Source organism: Falco biarmicus, chromosome 8 (assembly GCF_023638135.1).
Source record: "Falco biarmicus isolate bFalBia1 chromosome 8, bFalBia1.pri, whole genome shotgun sequence".
NCBI classification, from domain to species: Eukaryota; Metazoa; Chordata; class Aves; order Falconiformes; family Falconidae; genus Falco; species Falco biarmicus.
This window is the reverse complement of record NC_079295.1, coordinates 59,856,849-59,876,874: the sequence shown is the minus strand read 5'-3', so window position 1 is coordinate 59,876,874 and position 20,026 is coordinate 59,856,849. Positions and strand designations below refer to the sequence as shown.

The 20,026-nt window shown below is 53.5% G+C and overlaps 1 protein-coding gene across 2 annotated transcripts in view; it reads right to left on the bottom strand.

The window, feature by feature from the left end:
- FLT4 (fms related receptor tyrosine kinase 4) overlaps positions 1 to 20,026 on the bottom strand; it is a 59,803-nt gene that overhangs the window by 31,916 nt on the left and 7,861 nt on the right. For both annotated transcript variants that reach the window (XM_056349505.1, XM_056349506.1), the window contains exon 2: positions 5,959 to 6,055. In XM_056349505.1, coding sequence (XP_056205480.1) covers positions 5,959 to 6,055 — 97 coding nt within the window. The remainder of the gene's footprint in view (positions 1 to 5,958; positions 6,056 to 20,026) is intronic.

Here is a 20,026-nt window from a genome sequence, read left to right as displayed (position 1 = left end):
AACAGGCACAGGGAAACAGCAAGCAGCTTCACTAATTGCTGGGCAAGCAGAGGCTTGTCCCCTTCCCCAGGCCACCTGTCAGGCCATGCTAAGTTGTAAGGTATCAGCCCACTCACAAACGGGTCTCCCTCTCCCATGATTTTGTCCTACTGGTGTTGATGCCAGGACAAGGAGCCACATAGGACCGTGAGGGCAAGGCTCCATCTATTCTCTATTCCATCACATCATTAAAAGGGGTCCAGAGCTATTTAGAAAACACATGGACATGATGAGTTCCCTTGGCTCACTGTAACTGCTGGCTGGGGCTCGTAGTGTGATGAATGGAGTGGGAAGCAGAATGAGGGAAGGAGAGCAGACTGGAAAGAAAATAAGAAAGAGAAAAGCAGGAGGGAGGCAGGGATAAAAGACAGCAAGGAGAAAACAAGGGGATGCTCAGCTGATCGCCTTCTGTCCCACAGACAGCTGTTTCCTTCCCTGCTGCTGTGGGAGGGGGTTCCCTTGCTCTGCACAGCACCCTGCAGCCCCTTCAACCCCCGCGGCACGCTCCTCTGGCTGGCCTGGGGCTGCTGCCCCTTCCCACCACTACAGACACCTCTCTGAAGGCACGACCACAGAGCCTGTTCACCAGCAGCCCAAAGACAAATGGAAAAGGCCACGAACTGCAAGAAACCCCCAGACAAAGCGTGCACATGTGTATTTATATATAGCCAAGGATCTCCAGAGCAGGAGGCTTGCATATGCACATGTACACACACACACACCATAGCTTGCTGTAACCGTGCTTGTTTACTACAAACAAAACAAGCTTTTATTCCATGCTGGAAGTTTCCTTCTGTGAAATCAGAGCCCCTTTCAGAGGAAGTCCCAGTCCCCACTTGAAAGTTTGCCAGTGTAGCTGAAAGTCACTTAAGAATGTGCAAATAAAAAAAAAAAGAAATAGGAAAAAAGAAGACATCACAAGAGACAGCTGTGGGGGTAAAAATGGCCTTTTGTCAGCACCGTTTGCTCTATTAGGGGAAACGGGGTTCATCTATTATGCAAGTTGGGAATAGGCGTGTTGGCACATGCAGCTCCTCTGCCAGGACAGCTCCGCAGGCTGATGCTTTTAAGTGCAGCCAGACCGTGACTGTCACCAATAGCTGGATACAGACGGCAAGGGACAGCAAGGAGGAAGCGAGATAAGGTGCCATCGGAGGGCACAATGGCTCAGACGCAATGAGGACAGGATTTCTGTCCAAGTGTGGGGGAAAGACCTGCTCCTTTGTGTTTGTTTTCAGCAGCTGATTTATCATCCTGCAGACTGCTCTCTTCCAGCTCCTGCTGCCTAGCTCGCTACAAATGAGTTCAGAGACAGTGTGCTGCGCTCTCCTCGTGTCACCAGGCACAAGGGTTTGGAGGCAGTGGCAAGCCCTTGAGGACAGCCACACAGTCCCTCTGACCCAGCTCAAACCTCTGCATTCACTAAAGATGCCATCAGTGCCTGAGGCAGGACTGGAAGTACAGCTCCACAGGCTTGAGTCCATGATTCACAGGCAGGCTTTTCCAAAGTATCAGTCTCACAAACACTTCAATAAAAATAACACTTGAATTTTGAGTTTTTCCCATCCTGTGCATGCACAGTGAAAATAATAGTAAATCTGATCACCAAACAAGAAACAGTGGCGCCTGCCATGCCCATTGCTACTGCGCCCATGGCCCCCCTGCACTGGGTGCAGACCGTGAGGCTGGCCCCACTCTCAACCCACAGCCAAGAGCTTCAGACCCCAACTGTGCAAAGGAGCCCCAAAGCCCCTTGCATTTGCTCAGGCATTTTTGGCACTCCATGTGGAGCAGGGTAATTGTACAAGTCTCCAGTGTTTCCGCTTTCTATTTGTTTACCCACTGGGATTTTCACACATTATCAGATGCACTTGTTTTATTAACCAACAAGGCTAGCAGTAGCTGAGTGACACGTATTTATATAAACACGGATGGGCCAGTATAAACAGACCTGCCTGCGGGCAGCTCTAAACTAAGGCATTCCTTGCATCATGTGCTGCTGACCAGATTCAGTGGGGACACAAGGTGTAGGCATTAGTGTGAGTCCAAGTTAGCATCACTGGTGTGTTAAGAGGACCAGAAGAAGGAAGGGATGAGGGCAAGCCAGGGTCACTTGCATTTATTTCTGAATCTACCATCTGCATTTGGGGGAAGGTCCAGGCAGCAGTTTTGCATGGTTCCCTCCCTCCTATCTGCCACCTTTGAGTATTTGTTCCCAAGTTGTTTTCTTTCAGTTTTGTGATAATGTGCCTCTGGGCAATGAAGCCTGCTGATGCCAGCTGGAAACAGATGTACTGTAGGCTTCTCCACAGCTGTTTTCCTAAATCTTTTCAGGACGGATGCTCTTCAAGGGAGATGTTGCAATTGGCACCACGTTTCTTCAATCCTCTTTGAAGCTCCCAAGTGTGGTGTGATGGGCAAAGCTGGCTGTGGCTTTGTGGCTCAGCTGGGATAAGACAAATCCCCACTCAGCACCACAGAGGATGTTCACAGCAGTCACACACGTGTAGGAAAGAGCAGCAGGTGTTGTATGTCCCCAGACTGCTCCAGAGCAGTTGTGGTGGGGCATTGCCTCACCCTCGACTCCTTCAGACCTGCCACCGCACTCATTTTCATCCACAGGAGCCAAGAGGGCTCCAGGGTCAAATACTTCCTCTCTGCCAGAGTGGGGTTTATGCATCTGCAAGCCAGATCTGTTAACACTGGGCAGCAAAGGACAACCTTGCCCTTCTTTTTCTAAATACCATGGCTGGGTGACCTTCCCTCTCCACCTGAGCACCCGCCACCTGTAGGATGGGACAGGATGGGATGGGATGGAGCGGGGCTGGCACAGCCAGGACCAAGTTGATCCCTCTGGAAGTTTCTGCTGTTGTGCAGCTGGCTCCTGTGGGCTCTGCTCCAATATTCATGAGCTGGAACAGCACAAGCTCTCCGCTTCCCCCAGCGCAGGCTGCCGAGGGCATGAATACAGAGATTCACAATATTCTTTCCTTCCTTCTCAGGATGGGACCTAATAAAAGATGCACTGTCCATGTGGGCATCAGCCCCTTTGCCCTGCTCTGCCACATGCTTAGATCGAAATATCATTGGGGGCCTCAGCCAGCCCTGGCACGATCTGTATTTTAGGGGATGCTCCTGCATTGGTCCCCTGCTCTGACTGGACCTCTCAAGGGTGTGTTGTACTGGGTGACAAGGGAACATGCCTTGATGTGATGCCATCTGCAAAAGCAGAGCCCCAGCATCTGGTGGCTCCTTGTGGGTGTGCTGTGTCTTTGGGTCTCTGTTAAGCATGTCCAGCTCCAGAGGCATCACTTGTCACATGGCCTGGCATGGACTCTGGTCACCAGTGAGGCTAGGCGGGCTGTGGAGCAGAAGCATGCAGAGCTGTGGGTGTGTGAGTTCCAGGCTGCTGCAAGGGAGCCTGAGAGCGCAGTTGGCTGCGGGACTCTCACGCTCGGTGGGTGAAACTTGAAAGGTCTTCAGGGAGTCTCACATGGCGGGCTTTGAGCTCAGCTTTCTGCCTGCAGCACTGCTTCAAGCAGGCCTGTACTCCTGGCTTCCAGGGCAGCTCGAAGAGCAGCCAGAGGACATTGTTCTCAAGGGAAGACCAGGGTCAAATTGAAGTCACCTCCAACAAGATGCTCAGCAGGAAATCCCTGGATCCTGGATCTGATTTCGTGTTTGTCTCTGCCCTACCCTGCCCCACCATCCTCTCCTTTGCCTGTTCTCTTGGTGGTCTGCATGTTTTTCCCTTCAGCTCCCATTAAAACAAGCCAGGTCTTCCCAGTGTGGGCCATGGTCCAGAGAAGAGGTTGGAGAAGCAGCTGAGTGTAATTAGATATCCAGGGACCAGGAAAGATTTACTTTTCATTCAAATGAAGTATTAGTGTCCAACAGTCAAAATCCTCTCCTCAAGACACTAGACAAACACAGGCTTGAGAGCTCAGAGGGAGAAGGAGAATCCCTGAGCCACACAGGAGATGCTGAGACCTATCTACCTGCAGATGGTGCAAAGGACACTTGTACGACCCCTGAGGAGCACATCTGGGACAGCAGGATGCAGAGGTGGGGGGCAACCTGGGAGCAACATGGGCGGAGGGTTCATAGGTTTTAGTACTCTTTGCGGATGGCCCTGCTGCTCTTCGGCTGGGCAGCTCAGTCCTGCACAGCACCCAGGAGCCAGCGGTAGGGATCTTCCTTGTCTCAGCTGTGTCCACACCAGCACGCTGTCTGGATGCCGCCTAGTGAGACTGAGAGACGAGCCTTGGCACTGCAGCAGGAGACAGGGAGCTTGGTGCCTCTCGGGAAGACTCGGTAGCTTGTGCTATGCTTCCTGCAAGGACTTCCAGCGCAGACTTTTCCCACTTCATGTGATTTTCGTTCATATTAATCGATACCTAACAAGCACACAAGGAAAGGCCAATCTCGGCTGCAGCGCAGGAGGGTTACCCCAAAAGAAAGGCTTCCCGCTTCATGGTGCTAGGTAGGTACGTTCATGCGTGACTGCAGAAGACACTGTTTAACCACACCTCTAACTCCAGTACGTCCCTTAGCCTTGGTTCAATCTGCAAGCAACACAGTCTCGAAACCGCTTTCTGTGTCCCTCCCTGGGCCACTGCTGAGAAAGGGTCTGGCCTGATTATAAGCTTATTCAGAATAATTGCACTGAATGCCCCCTCTTCTGAGGTTTTACAGAGTGTCAGTTCCCACATCCCTCTGTGGAGTGAACTACTGTGGCAGAGCACTGGAGTCCCCAGACTCCCTCCTCTTCCACAGTCCTCCAGCTCACACACTTGCCAAACCTAGCACACACCATGGCTCCTCAGGTCACCGTATGGACAAGCCCACAACCACTTAGCTTCCCAGACTGAGTGAAATCAGTGCAGTACTGCTATCAACAGCCTTTCCGCTGTCCCTCTCCCCTGGCTATGAACCGATTCACAAAGTAAAAGCAATGCCATCTGTTCCTGGAAAAGTTAAATATGTTTGTGACAAGACATGAACACAATGCCAGCCAAGTGTTTGCAGTAATTGCTCCATGGTTATATATAACACTGAGGAACACCCATCTGAGGCCCACGCTGAATTTATACCCCCGTCGGGCCCTAGCACTCGGATCCCAAGCGTGGATCTGCTTTCAGTTGCTAAAGGGAAACTCCAGCTTTGTCAGGAAAATTAACCTTCAGTCAATTCTCCCACTTGGTTTTTGGTGGGTTTTTGGTTTTTTTTGTCTTTCCAAGACGGGGGGTGGTGCTGAAAACACGTAGAGCCAACTGTCCCAGCACAGGATAAATCGGTTCAGGGACATCACCTCCTCAGAGCCACAGTCTCCAAAACAACCAGAGATTCTCCAGCTCCTCTCACAGAATTATTCACCTGGCCTGGCCGGGGCTTCTCTTCACTGCCACGTGCACGTGACAGAGCATTAAATCCCAGCTTCCTAGAAAAGCTGGAAGCCTCTGACAGCCACCACTAAATGCAGCCTTGCCTTCTCCCATGGGTATTTTTCAGTGTCCCCCCAAAATGACCCACCAGATTTATAAACCAGAACTACAACCCTAGCAGCCACTGATGAGGTGAGAATAAGCAGCATCAAAGTAAAGACAAGGAGAGTCAGGAAGGCCAGTTTCCCTAAAAAGCTTACAAGGAAGCTATCAGATCACATAAATGTTTCTCTACCTTATGCCTGTAAGACTACAGCAGAGGTTATCACCATCTCCTCTGAGACGTCTTCAGCTTCTTTCTCAATTAGTTAATTAGATGAATTCACACTCGGTGAACATGGAAGATTTCTAGTCAGCTGTGCTGATCTGCAGGTGTACTGCAGCCAAGGTATCCCTGGTGGGCTCTCCTTGCCTGGTCCTCCAACACTGGCCAGGTAAAGTGGTCTAGGCAGAGCCATGCTCGCTTGTGCCTTACCTGCAGGTGATGGTCAGTGTATCCTTGGCGTTGATGATGTGTTCCTCCTCGGTGATGCTAAGAGTAGGGGGAGTCATAGAATAGCTGCTCACCAGATCTGTGGAGAGAGGGGAGAGAAGGGATGATGCAAACATCTGCTAGCCTGGACCCACCGCTGTGGGCAGCAGCTAGCTTGGTATCAGGAGCCCAGAGAGGGGCAAAGCCTCTTGAAGGAAACATCTCGTAGGAGTCTGCTCCTACAAGATAGTTTAATGCTGGCTCATTGGGACACAAGTGGCTCTTTTGCAGCCCTCCTGGCTACAGTGAGCAGCTCTTCAGTGACAGCTCTTGGGCCAGGGCCAGACAGCCCCTGGGCTCACACAGATGAGAGCCAGAAAAAGATTGGAAGACCAGAAATCAGAGAATCCAGGTGTGGCCATTCCTCACCAGGTGACCGAGATTGAGCTCGCTTGGACTAGGGCTCTGAAATTATCTTATCTGTAATTGGAGGGAGTCTGCCAAGAGATTTTTCTGTACACACATCATTTTCTGTAATCACAGGGACAAATCAGGGGTGCCCAGATACCACAAATGAAAAACTCTTGCATTTGTATGGAGATGCTCTCAGGAGCCAGCAGGCATCCACTGAATCCTTCTGCCAGGCACTCTCAGGTGCAGGCAGTCACTCGAACAGGACCAAACCTTTGGGGGTTACAGCGGCCCCCTTCCCTGCACCACAGACAAACAGGCATTCCAGGACTGAAATTATCCAGGCTCAAGGACGGGCAGTTAAACATTATCACACACATTTTCCAGCTTTTGTCTGGGAGAGTCCCAGTTCTGATGTGCTTGTATCTCCGGCATGCCAGACACGCACCCTAAGCGAGCTCCTCATGGACAAAACATCTTGAAGTACCGGTTACCCTCAGAGACGGACCCCTTGTTTTTCATTAGCACAGTGTTGCTGACTGTCATTACTCCATGATCTTTATCTTAAAACTCCAGCTTCTGGAGATGTGAGATAATTCAAAAGAAAAGTCTCGGTGACTGCAAAAACAAGCAAGCCAACTAACCAGAAATAGAAGGGGGGAAAAAAAAAAAAAAAAGGTTGCAAAATGTGAAGCTGTGACTCAGGTAGATGCTAAATTCTGAGGAAGAAAGGAATGCAAAAATATGTTGCTAGCTTGATTTCCTACAGAAACATGAGGGTTTTGCAACTGCATTCTGTGTGTGTCTCTTTCCTTCCCTCACAGCGTGCCAGCGCATGTATCAGGGCGCCTGGCAGAGGGGGAGAGCTCTCAAGGACATGGTGTTTCCATAGGTTTTGCAAGCAGCAGGAATGCTGTAGGATGCTTCTCCTCCAAAACTGTGTCCTAAGGGCCTTGGAAGCCCTGCGGTAGAGCCATGTGGTGAAAAGCCACCAGCCCCTCTGACACGAGGCCTCCGAGGCAGCGTGAGGAGCCAGGCCCGTGGGGAACCTGGGGTGCCCAGGGTCCACCGCCACCAGGAGAGGCTGCTGAGGGGGACACGGCAGTGGAGGGACGTGCTGAGCGGCACCGCCGGCATGGCCAGGCCAGGGCCGCCGGCCTTGTTCTCCCCGATTGTTCTCCACTTCCTTCCCGCCTGCGCACGGCTCCGAGCTGGTGTCCCCGTGGCTGCCCCCATGGCAACGGCAGGGCGCCCGCCATCTCCCCCACCATCTCCCGCCTCCTCTTCCCTTGCCCGCGTGAGGCAGCGTCAGCTCCGCCTGCGTGGGGGTCCCACTCCCCACGGCCCGTCCTACAGACACCTCTCTCAACCACAGCAGCAACCATCGCTTGTCATTCAACACGCGGGGCGGAGTGGTGTCACTATGGCCCCTGGGACTGGGCGGCACGAGGCCCCCGTGGAGGACACCCTGCCCCGTGCCTCCAACCTCTCCTTCCTTGAGGCCAGACACATCAGATGTCACACACAAAAATGCACCCCGGGGCTGTGAAAATAAATGATCGCATTTTTGGTAAAATCCCTTCAAACAAGGTTTATTAAAAAAAGGGGGTGGGGGGAAGGAATCTCTCCGCTAAGCTGCATTTCCTATTACTGCCGGACACACTTATCCCAGTACAAACACCGCTCCCCAGATGGCCACGGCCAGCCAGCCCATCGCCTGGTAGGGGTGCCTGCCGCCCCCACGGTGCTCAGCCCGGAATGCCAAAGGTATGGCTTGCCGTGGCGCCGGCGGGGACAGCAGTCCCGCTCACACTGGCAGTACGCCGGGGCAGCGAGCGGAGAGCTAACCCCTAAACCCCTGGCGTGGCACCCCCCGGGGCTGGCTGCAGCAGGCACCGAAGGGGGTCTCAAAGCCGGAGTGGTCCCCCTTGCTTGAACCAGTGAACGAGTGGCCCAAGGTGGCAGGAGCCTCTCAGCCAGTGCTGTGTGCTGCATCTGCCCCTCTGCTGGGCTCGGGGGGAGCAGGACGGCTGCAGAAATAACCCCCTGCCTGCCTTCACGTGCTGCCCGGTGACCTGTTAGCAAATAGCAAACAACGACAGGGGGTGGAGGGGAAGAAAGGAAAAGTACGATCTGTGCAGGTTGAGGCTGTGGGATTCCTGCAGATGCATCCTGTCCGCGGCCCTTCGCGAGTACAACAGGAAAAGGAACCACTGCTCCCTCTGAAAGCACCGCGGCACGGGGCTGGGGACGCTCCCGCTGCCGGCAGCCAGCGCCCGGCCGGCTCTTGCAGCCGTCCAGCCTCCTCGCCAGAGCCGGATTGATGGCAACTTTAAGGACTCCCCACATCAGGCACGCTCTGCTGCTCACCCTGATGCCCCACACCAGGGCTAGCATCTTGGGATGCCAATGCCCACAGCCACCTGTGGCATCCAGGGCAGGCAAAGGGATGCACAGAGCCATTCCCAGCCTGAAAAAGCATCTTCAAGGCCAGCGGCTTTCCCCCCTCACAAATTCTCCATCCCTCTCTGTGCTTGCCAGACAGATCCACCCCATTGCTGCCCTTGCCCTTTCCCTCCTGTCCTGTGTCTCACTCTCCTCAGCACTGAACCTGGTGCTGGGTTTGGCCATTAAATCTCTGCTAACCGACATACAGATGGTTTGTGTCTCTGACAAATCACAGGGTGCGAGGGAGATGTCTCCAGAGCATGGAGCGTCTCCTCTCCTCTAAGTCTCTCCTTCTCCACCTCCAACCCCAGTGATGCTTTATCTCCTCAGCCCTCCGAGCAGATCCTGCTCTCTCATGCACACCAAATCGTGCCCTTGTACGGGGAGAGCATTAATGTAATTAAAAAGGCATGCGGCAGCCCCGGCGAGCTTTGTTGTTTCAAGATGGTTTCCAAGCAAGTTGGCAGCAGGATATTAAAATAAACAGAGGGGGATTGATGGGATGCGGTGAGAGGAAGCAGGATCCCACAGCCACTCACACCTTGTCTATTTTCAGAAAAGCGCGTTTCCCAGCGTTTTTTCTAGCCTTGATCTCTCAGCACGCGCTCTGAAAGGGGCCAGGCTGCACCGAGAGCCTTCTCCTTATTGTTGGCTGCTCCTTCATTTTCTCCAGCTCCCTCTGCCTCTTTCTGCACCCTGAAATCACTGCTGCTCTCAGCACAGCGGCAGGGCTTCCCACTGGGGTCTGGATCTCCCTGCCTGGTGGGGAAGTCACGCTCACCCTGGAAAGTGCTACCCACCCTAGGGCATCCTGCAGAGACTGAGCAGCCCGCAGGGCCCAGCCTTGTGCCTGACCTCATCCCTCCACCCTCGAGCGCGCTGCGGGAAAGCCTCGCGTGGGGCTGTTTTTCCCTTGCAATGGCTGCAGATGGCTAGATGACCGCAGAGCTGCATCTGTGCCAGAGCCAGTGCTGCTGCAGCAAGCGACGGCTTTGGGAACCTGTGCGAAGGCTGTGCGTGGGTGAAGGTACAGGCATAGCATGGCATGGCATGGCATGACACAGCTCCTGCTCTCCGCCTGCTTCCAGTCGCAGGAAGCCCTGCACCGGATCCTCCATCCGAGCGCCGGCACACCACCTCAGCCCCTCTCCGCTTCCCCTTCCCTCCCTCTCTGCTGAGTCGGCCCCGCTGACTGATTAACGGGGCGCCTTTCCGGAGAGGGATTTTGTTCACACTCTGTCCTTCTCGCTGACTTCCTTCCCCGGTGCTGGACTGGATCGCTCTGGCCACCGCGTGTCCCCAGCTAACCAGCACACCTCATGCTCTTGCCACCAAAGTTACTGCTTCAGGGTTTTGTGACCAGAGCTACAAATAACATGCACAGAGCAAAGCAGGTCCAGATGAGGCTGAGTGCTCCAACTTGTCTGCCTGCATCTCGCACACCCGGCCCAACCCAGCCTGCCCACCCCAGGGCTGTACTGGGGCAAAAGATAGGCTGAAAGGCAGAAGTGTCCTTTCCCCCAGCAAAGTTACACTGACCCTGCTACTGCCCCATCTCTACTTTGCTCTATTCAGGCAAAAATTCCCAGTCAATCAGCATCCTGATAAAGCACAGCAGGAAACTGAGATTTGAAGACTTTCTACAAAGACATTTCTGGCAGATTTGTACCATTTAACTGAATCCCCAGACCAAATGTCCAGGATGGAGCCCCTGAATTGACCCACGTCCCAAGTCTGCAATGCAAAGCACCATGGATGAGCTTCTGCTAACTCGCTGGGCTCAGGCAGCTGCTCTGGCCTGTCCCTGGCTGGGGACACAGCACTCTGAATGCCCTGGCATTGCTCAGGGCCCAGCACTGCCATACAGCCCAATGTGGCTCATTTTGCAAAGCGTCTCCTGATTTCCTTAGGTTTTACTCCCAGCCTGAACCTTCGGCATCCCTGAGCTGCCCCTGCAGGTTGCAAAGCCAGTGGCGTGGCTCTTCCTTTGCAAGCAGGGCAAGGCACGCGCTTAAGACATGCAATCATGCACCACCGTTACTATGTGAGCAAAGACCTGCTCCTGGACAGCCAACAATAAAACCTTGCTGGCAACTGGGGAAACAGGGACTGAATGACCATTTCTGGTGCAGAAGAGGAGCCACAGATGGCACTGGGGGAAAGCGAGGAGAAACCTTGCTCTGCCCTTTCTGCAGAGCTCTCCTCTGGCTTTTCAGGATGGTCTCATCCAAATTAGCAGCATTTGCTGGTGAAACTGCATATGCACCATTCCCCCTTGCCCTGCAGAAACTAAGCCAGCACCGCAGGTGCCATCTTCCTCTTCTGCCCCAGTTACTTTTTGCCTGCCTGCCCTGTGCTGGTACAGCTGGCTGCCCTGGGGTCTGGTCCCAGAGGACCTGTGGCCACCCACAGACACACGGGAAGTCCATGGGCTGGAGGTAAAGCCAGGCCAGCTTCCCAGCTGAAGGGCTGAAGTTCCCGCATGGAGCAGCAACTCCTCACGTTTGGGGCAAGCATCCAGCTGTGGGCTGGAGCAGCAAAGTGTGAGTGTCACGTCATGCAAGGAGCAGGCAGCTGGCAGAGCAGCAGGGGGAATTTGGACGTAGGGCTGTCAGCTCCTCCTCTTCCTCCTCCTGGTGCTCGCCAGCACGGAGGAAGGCTTGTTTTGCAGAGAGGTGAGATATCGCACGAGGCTGAGAAGTGAATGGCAGGCTCCGGCCAAACTGGGGATGAAACACCAGGTGTTTTCTCTCCAGCCTCACAGCGGGCAGGGCAAGCCCCAAACCATGGTGGGAATTCACGCCAAAATGGAGCAGGTTCTGCCCAGCAGCCTGGGCCTGGGGGCTGCGAGGGCAGAGTGACAGCCACCCATGCCCACGGTGAGGCTGCGGAAGAACAGGGAGTTGGTGTGCTAAAGGGCTCTGTGGGCAAAATGGAAACAGGCTAAGGTGTAAGCAATGAATACATTAAAAGCAATAATGATAGAAAACTGGAAATCCCCCCAAACCCCTATGTATTGGCACAGGGGCAAAGGAAGCAGGTCCCTTCTTTTATGGGGTTCATGAAAGATACCCCTTTTTCTGCAACCTAGGATTGACCTAGGTCCTAGGTCGCTTCAGACCTGTCCCAGAAGGGGTTAACCACAGGGCTTGTACTCCTCTGCGCAGGATCAGCCCTGACCTCATCCACAGACCTCAAAGCCCTGAAATGTTACCAAAGTGTGGTGGATCAGTGTCCTCACCATTTTGTGAGGACATACCCAAAGCATCAGATGTTCCTTTGCTCCAGCCAGGGCAGGCTGTCCTCTTTCAGGGGACACAAGGGACTAACAATTATAGGTACTCGGTCAATACTCACAAACACAGAGGTGATGATCATTATTGGGTGTCTGATCCCTCCTGTCCAACACCAAAAGCATAACAAGGCTTTAACTTTGGCCCAAGACACCTATGGCTAAGCTGGTGTACAGAGGCAGGAGCCCCCCGAGCAGGGTCTGATATGAGGGGCCACCAATGCCGGTGGAAATGCTTTTTTCTTGACACCGGGCTCAAGAAATGCCCCAAGCGCCACGGGTCTGCAGCGATGCCAGGTGAGGAGGAAGGATGTGCGCCCAAATGGACAGGGCATTTGCCAAGTGCAAAACTCAGGGCTCGCCTCCAGCTCAGCAACCGCGGCCAGGGGAGACCCTCGCCAAAGCTGCTGCCTGCCAGCCAAGCAGGGAGTGGGATGGGGTGGGCAGGGATGTGAGCAGCACATCGTGCAGCAGCAGCATAACCCTGACACAAGCAGAAGTCGCAGCCAGACCAGCAGCGCTGTGGGGCTGGGCGCTCTGCTCTGCTCCCCTGGCGCTCCACAGCCGCGCACCCAGCACCTGTGGGTCTGGCCAAACAGCCCTGCAGCCCCAGTCCAAAATGCTGCTTTGGCCTCAGTGCACGCACCCCAACGGGTCCACTTAGCCTCTCATCGCTCATAAACTTTAATTAACTGGTTCTTTTCTGGCAAGGCACAAAAATTGCATAACCACCTGCACTGAATGGGGAATGAGGCAAAGAAAGTCATGAGCTCTCTGGGCTTCTTCAGCTTTTGGACTTCCAGGCTTGCAGTCTCATCAGAGAACAGAAACAGGAGCTTGAAAGCAGGAGCCACTTTCAAGAGAGCTAGGCTGTCCACAGGAGCAAAGTTACCCTTGTACCCTTCAGTCCTCATCCCTTGGTGCCTCCAGGCAGGGATTTAAATCAGAGTATTCCACAAGCCAGCTGCCCTGAGGCAGCAGAGGGTGGCTACACCCAGTGCCCCACCACGCTGGCACCTGCTTTCGGGACCCTGGTCTGCAGGGGCATAGGCACACATGGCCTAGGGATCTGCTGCCACAGCATCCCGAAGCATCCCAGAGGGGTCAACAAGTGCCCATCTGGGAGTGTTTATCTGTCTGCCTTTCTCCCTCAGCAGGAAGCACTATCTCACCATTGCCCTGCCTCACTCCAGCTCGGTTTCCTGCTCCATCCTGCCAGGTTTACCCTGCTTTTTCCTCCTCCCCTCCCCCTGCTCCAAGGCTGTCAGGCCATGTTTGCATTTCTGTCTCCTGCCGTCTTTCCTCTCCCTAACCCCCCCCTCCATGCTTGCTCCCTACTCCATCCTCCCCGAGAGGCTATGTCCTGCGCCAAAGTTAGCCTCTGTCAGGTAGCCACATGTCCGGCCTGGGGCAGCAGGTCAGCCGGGGCCACCCTGCAGACCTCCTCCAGGATCTCTGCTGTCAGCAGCCTCCCCGGGCCCCAGGGGAGCCAGCTGTTTGCTGCTCTCGCTGGGCCGAGGGATGCTCCTGCACATCAGAGAGCTCGCTTCCCCTCGGTGGGCAGCCGGCCCACCCTTTCTGCTGCTGGCCAGGGGTTGGCCAGACACCGCTTTGTTCGCTCCCCCATTCCCTGAATCGCTCTGGGTTTGTTGGCTGCCTGCTCCTGCCCGAAGAATCCTTTTCCTGCCTTTGAGATAGAGGATGCTCGAGCCATCTGTGCGTTTTATTTCCTTGTAGAAACTAACAAGCCAAGGATTGCTTCCTCTCCCTGACATTTCGGAGGGCAGCTCCGGCTCAGCGGGATGCATGGGGAGGGGAGCCCAGGGCCTTCAGACAGGAACAGAACCTATTCTGTCCACAAGATTCTCTCCCCAATGGGCAGAAATCCTCAGACCTGCCAAAATGCCTGTAGCAGCTCCCACTCTGCCACCACTGTTGCTCTGCAGGAGCCCAAGGCAAGCTGCCCTGCTTAGCATACATAGCCACCCCTCTTCCAGTGGCCCCTATTAACTGCATGGCTAAACCCTTGAAAAACTCAATTAAAATTATCCTCCCACATCTTAAGGACTGTCAGGTTGTTTCTCTTCCTGTTTTAATTTATTTCTTTCAAAATCTTGCCCTGCTCACGTTCTCTGCCCTTGCAGGATGTGATTAACGTGGCGTAGAAAGAGCAGAGGCATCAGATGGCTTTAGGGGACTAGTAACAGAAATTAGCACCGTTCATTACGTCTCTAACCCGAAGGAACATAATGAATGGTCCACAGATCACGTGAAATGAGTGTCGGTTCAAAGCTGGTACCTGGCAGACAGGCGTTACCAGCACAAACGGGTGGCCAGGACGGGTCGGGGACATCCTGCCTTGGGGGTTTGGGATCTCTGGGCAAGTGGCTTGGGAAAAGCTTGTACTGCTGCTACCTCCAGTTATCCTGTTTGGGACTGCTCAGGGGTTGCCTGACCGTTGCAGGATTCAGGGTTTAATTCCACCCCGTGTCTATCCATGTGTAACCCCAGGGGCTTTACCGGGCTGAAGCACCTCTGGCAGCAGTGGGCATAAACCCACGGGACACCAAAAAGACATCTTTGGCCACTGAGAAGAAATGATAGCCTATACAGTGACAATGGGCAAATGACTAAAGGAAATCATTATCCACTGCTTCTAACACTGTACCTGATGAAGTTATGAGGCAGGTGACAAAATATGTTTTCATGCAACTCAGCAAAACTGTGGATTTTGTCACTGTGATACCCACAGAGAGATTCCCAAAGAGAGGCATAAGCTCCTGGAGGGCAAGTCATTACCAGCTCTTACGCACAGCGGTCCAGGTGAGACATCCAGGTCTAGGAGTCCCTAAACTGCCCATTGCCAAAACAGAGCAGGATCCCCCTGCCCACATCAGGGCATCGTCTCCTTTCCCAGACCCCAGGTGCCCCTGCTGAGGCTGGTGACAGCCTGGGCAGAGCCAGGACCAGCTCCAGTGCCTGCGCAGGGGCTTCCACCTGAAGCACCACGGCTTTGCCACATGACACAGAGGAAAGGAAAAGCCTGAGAAGCAGTGGAGACCCTCAGTTTGGACATCATTAATTATGGCTCCATCATGAGCCATTCCCAGAGGCTCAGGTGAAGCTCCCATTGAAGTAAGCCACAGATGTGCTGTTGGAGGAAGATGGAGTTCAAGCTAAGCAAGACCTTGGCATCCAGCTCTCGCTGGGAGATGAGGAGGCAGAGGCAGCTGCCCGGGAAGCCAAACAGAGCCTGAGGGTCAGCACTGAGGAAAAGGGCAGCAGCATTTGCAAAGGAAAAAGCAAGTCACAGGTTTACTTTTTCCTTGATGTGTGTGGGCTTAATTGCTGGCCTTTGAAGTTCAGCTCTTCCAAAGACTGTTGCTTATGGACACGCTGAGCAGTACACTGAAGAAACGGCCGTACCCCGCTCAGGGCAGGTTTCCCTGATGTGAGCAAAGCCTGTGGACCCTGCCTGCCTCCCTCCCACCCAGACCGCTGCAGCCAGGCTGACTGTGCTGGGCTTTTTCAGGGGTCTGCAAGCCACGCAGCTGGACTGGGAGGCACCGTGCCAAGCGGAAAAGACCTGCTTCTTCGTCTTTGCATGCCTAGAGTTTGCATCCAGATGTTTGCTACTTAGCTGTCAATTGAAATTAACTCGGAGCCCTCAAACCAAACAGCTGCCCTTGGAGCTGGCAGTGCCTGTTCTCTGCAGCAAACCCCATGCTCAAGTTGATCTCCAGCCACTGAGTGTGAGAGAAGCTGATGAACAGAGTCAGTGGGGAAAAAACAGTTTTGCAATTAGATGATTATCTTGGCCTTGGAAAACCTGGATTCAATTCCCCATCTGCTCAAGGCTCCCTGCAAGCCTGTCATGCAGCTTCTTTGTACCTCCAACCCTGCCTGAGCCACAGAGGGTAGGGCAGCAAAAACTGGGATGTTTTGGCCAGGAAAAACAGATACTCTAGCAAGAAAGGAGGAATCCTTATTCCTTCCAAAGAAAGATAACAGGGAGCAAAGAAAATGGATTTATCTCAGAGCCAATGCAACATGAAAAAGCTACATTAGATGTGGATGGGCCCAGAAAGTGGGAAGCACAAGCAAAGTACAGGAAGAATTTAAACTTCCTGATTATCAAAGCAGGGTTTTCAAGCATCAAGTATAAACTAAAAATAATAATAATAAAAAAGCAAAGGGAAGAGTGGTCTTGGGCATGAGAGGGAGCTGCTGCCTGAGGAGCGGGAGAGCATGAACCCTCCTCCACGGCGCAGCTTCTTGCATGCACACCCGCACGTGCGCATCCATGCATCTGCACAACTCCTTCGGCTGCCTCTGACGGGGTGGGCACAAGGGGAGGCAGGAAGATCACAGGCACATGCTCTTCAAAGGAGAATTAGTCATCAGAGGTAACAGCAGAGGAAGGAAGCTTCAGGTACGAGGTCAGACAAGCACAAGCAGAGGGGACTGCTGGAAGAGCTCTGAGCACTTGCTGTGGATCCGCGAGCAGGACAGGAGGTGCGATTCCCTGGGGTAAATGCACCTACAGCAACGTACACAATAAGACATTTCAACCCTCCTGGAAAACACTGCACAGCTCGGCTTTCTGCCATCCTTGAAAGCAGCTGGAGCTGGCCAAACCCAGAGCCTTCCCTGATGTCGTTAATAAAAATCTTACACTGCTCTTTGCAGGACCCCTGAGAGGGATGGGCTCTAGAGAGTGCAGCAAAGCTCTCCCCCGCCATGGGGCTTTGCTGGGTTGCTTCTCACCCGCAGGTCAGTGATTCTGTCTGCTCCCCGCTGGGCAAAGGGCCTTGAAGTTGGAGAGACTCAGGGCACTGGGAGGAAAGCTAACCCTGTGGGGCTGTGTGGGGCATCGATGGCAAGTTACACACACGCTTAGTTTCTCTTGGCACAGAGCTGTGACCGCATGCCAGGACCCGTTGCAGCAGGAGATGATAATCATCATCTCCGAGAGCCAAAGTGTATCAGGGTATTCGCGTCACTTGAGATTAGCTGGCTGTTTAACATCTGCACAGATTTCTCTCTCCACCTCCACATAACACCCCTCACGCAGCTATGAAACTCATTTAATTCCCTTCCAAGAAAGGCTGAGTTGGAAATGTCACACTTTGTATATCACACCACAATTCCTACAATGAAACACCCAGCCTAAATGGCAGTATCAGACTCTGGTGCTATCTGAAGGCCAGTAAGCTAAAACACCTTATGCTGTTTTTTTAAAAAGAACTTACAAGAGGGTTAACAAGTTCCATAAACACCCTGTTACTCTCTTGTTAATACTCAGAGGCTGACTGTTGTTTTCCCATTCCAAGGTGCTTCCCTTGCCACGCAGCTCAGTGGGGAGAGCACGCAAGCGGACGCAATGGGAAGGAAACGTTTACACATGCTAATGACTTCCACTGCAGGAGCACAAGTACTAACAGGGAAATTGTACTGAAGAGACAACACGCCACTTCCTTGGCTGCCCCTGTTTGGTCACCGCAAGGTACTTGGTGCTCGGCTGGGGATGGCCTTCCCCGCCCCATGGGAAAAGCCAAGGTATGGACGAAGGGAAGACACAGACACGTTGGTTTGGACCACAAAGGCAGGGGATGCTGTTTGGCAGCAGGGCTGTTCTGGCACCACACTGGACCAAGGGGCTGAGGACACACACGGGCCCTTTCCCATTCCTAGCAACGTGGGGTCTGGGGCCAGAGCCCTTCCAGGTGCTGTTCAGGCCATTTCACCACGTGCATCTCTCTTCATGCCAGTACAGGTTTCCTAAGTTCACATGAAACCCTGTTTATTTTTTTTTTCCTCTCTCTCTTTTTTTTTTTTTTAAATCTACTATTGTATTAAGAAGTGTTTTTCTTTTGGCAAAGGTTACTGTGGGGCCAATGCTGTATGGAGCCTCCTGCCTTCCATCACCACTATAAACTCCGAGCAGGAGCTCAGCCTGACCAACGTCACTTATCTTCAATGAAGGCAGGCTTGTATTTCCACCGCCTTATAAAAAAAAAATAGATCCTGGCACTCCCCCTCTCCCCCAGTGCATTCTTTGAAATGCCACCCAGGCCTTGTTACTGCTGGGAGGCTGGAGAGCCAGGGATTAACTGCCTCAAGCTGCATTAGGCTTTACTTGTCTAAGCAGCTAAGGGTGAGGAACGGCCATAAATTTTGTAAAATGCTGAGTGTGGTGGAGGGGCAACATTGGGCAGCGCAGGCATCATGGCAGCAGGCATCACATCTTGGCTGGGTGCAGTTTTGGCGTGACGAATGTTATTGGAAAGGTTCCTGCCTCCCTAGAACACAGGGGGTTTGGGGGACATCAAAACCATCCTCATGTGTTCAAACTGGGGACATCAAGCTACGACCCGTGCCTTCTGGTTGCCTTCATTAGTCCTTGCCACACATAAGCAACCAACAGTGGTGGATCTACCTGACCAAGCAGGAAAATCCCATCACAACCCTGTCACCCAAGGGGACGCTTACTGGGTCTGAGCCTGTCTGCCCAGCACGGGGCACGCTGTCGTTCCCCTTCACTTCTGCACTGGGATGTCCCAGCACAGAGAGGAGATGAAGATCAGGGTACGCACTGATGTGATCCCAGCACCGGTGGCACTGCCACAGCCAGCACTTACAGACAGCAGCCCAGGACCTGCTGAGCCTGATAGCTTGGCAACAGCCCCAAACCAAACGAGGAGCCATCAGGCCCAGACGCACACTACATTAGCTAAATTGCTTTACAGAGGCATCCCTGGGTAACTCCATTTGGAGGCAAGGTGGTTGTTTACCCCCCGTTTCACCCCAGCACAAGGACTACGTGCTGCCTGCCCAACGGCACGGGGGATTTTCTGCGTGTGAACGCATGCAGCTCCCACGGGAGCATCCCACACCGCAGCCAGCCGCCGTGCTTTCGGGACAGGCTGTTAAACTTCTGCCCTTTGCTTCCCAAGGGCCAAGCGCTACAGCGTGGTGAAGGGATGATGGCCACTTAGACAAATGGTGCCTCACTGGGGACCCTGCTCAGGGTAGGACAACCTACCATGCGAGTGATGGATTTCTGTGGGCGCTGGATGCCGTCACTTCTGTTGGATGTGATTTTGCTTGCTGCCACCACTCTGAGCTGGCAGTTTCCAAATCTGAGTATAAACCACAATTCACACCCAACCTTCTTGCCTTAGTAAATACCAAGATTTGCTGTTGTCCATGGAAACTATTGACTTGACCTTCACTTCCATCCGTGTTTATTTTTTTAGGTCACTATATCTAACATCCATCTCAGCAGACACCAGTATTTCAGAAATGGGGAAAACAAGTCACAGATGGAGAGCCAAGCCTGGGGCCAAACCTCCCTGTCAGCACACGTGTGTGTCTGTGCAGATATGTACACGCTTCCTGCAGCCAGCGCTGGACCTTCCACATGCAGGGAAACCGATGGAGGGTTTTCCAGGCTCTGCTATGCGACCCTGCACTTTTTGTAGCTTTTTTTTTGGGAACACATGAAACCAGTAAACGTTTTACAGGCTTCCCTGCCACATGAAGAGCCCACATGCCTCTAACTCAGCAAGCTGCTGCAGGACCCCAAAACCCTCCATGGGTCTCTGCTGGGTCTCATGAATGTGCAGACAGACCTTCACAAACCTGTGGAGCAGCCACCCAACTTGGGGCACCTGGCCGGGCCCCACGGGTCTGCTGAGCCCCATCAAGCTCTGCCAGCGGCTGAAGTGGTGAACCTGCTGCAGGGTGGGTGCTTTGTGCCCCTGGAGAGGAAGGGGAGGGTAACCCAGATGGGAGGCCTGGCTGCCATGGGCACTGCTCGCTGGCTAGTGCTGGTCGCTCAGGAAAACCATCATGAGCTTGCAAATTCTTTATAAGCTTTCCACGTGACACAATTACCCAGGGGCCAGATCCTGGAGC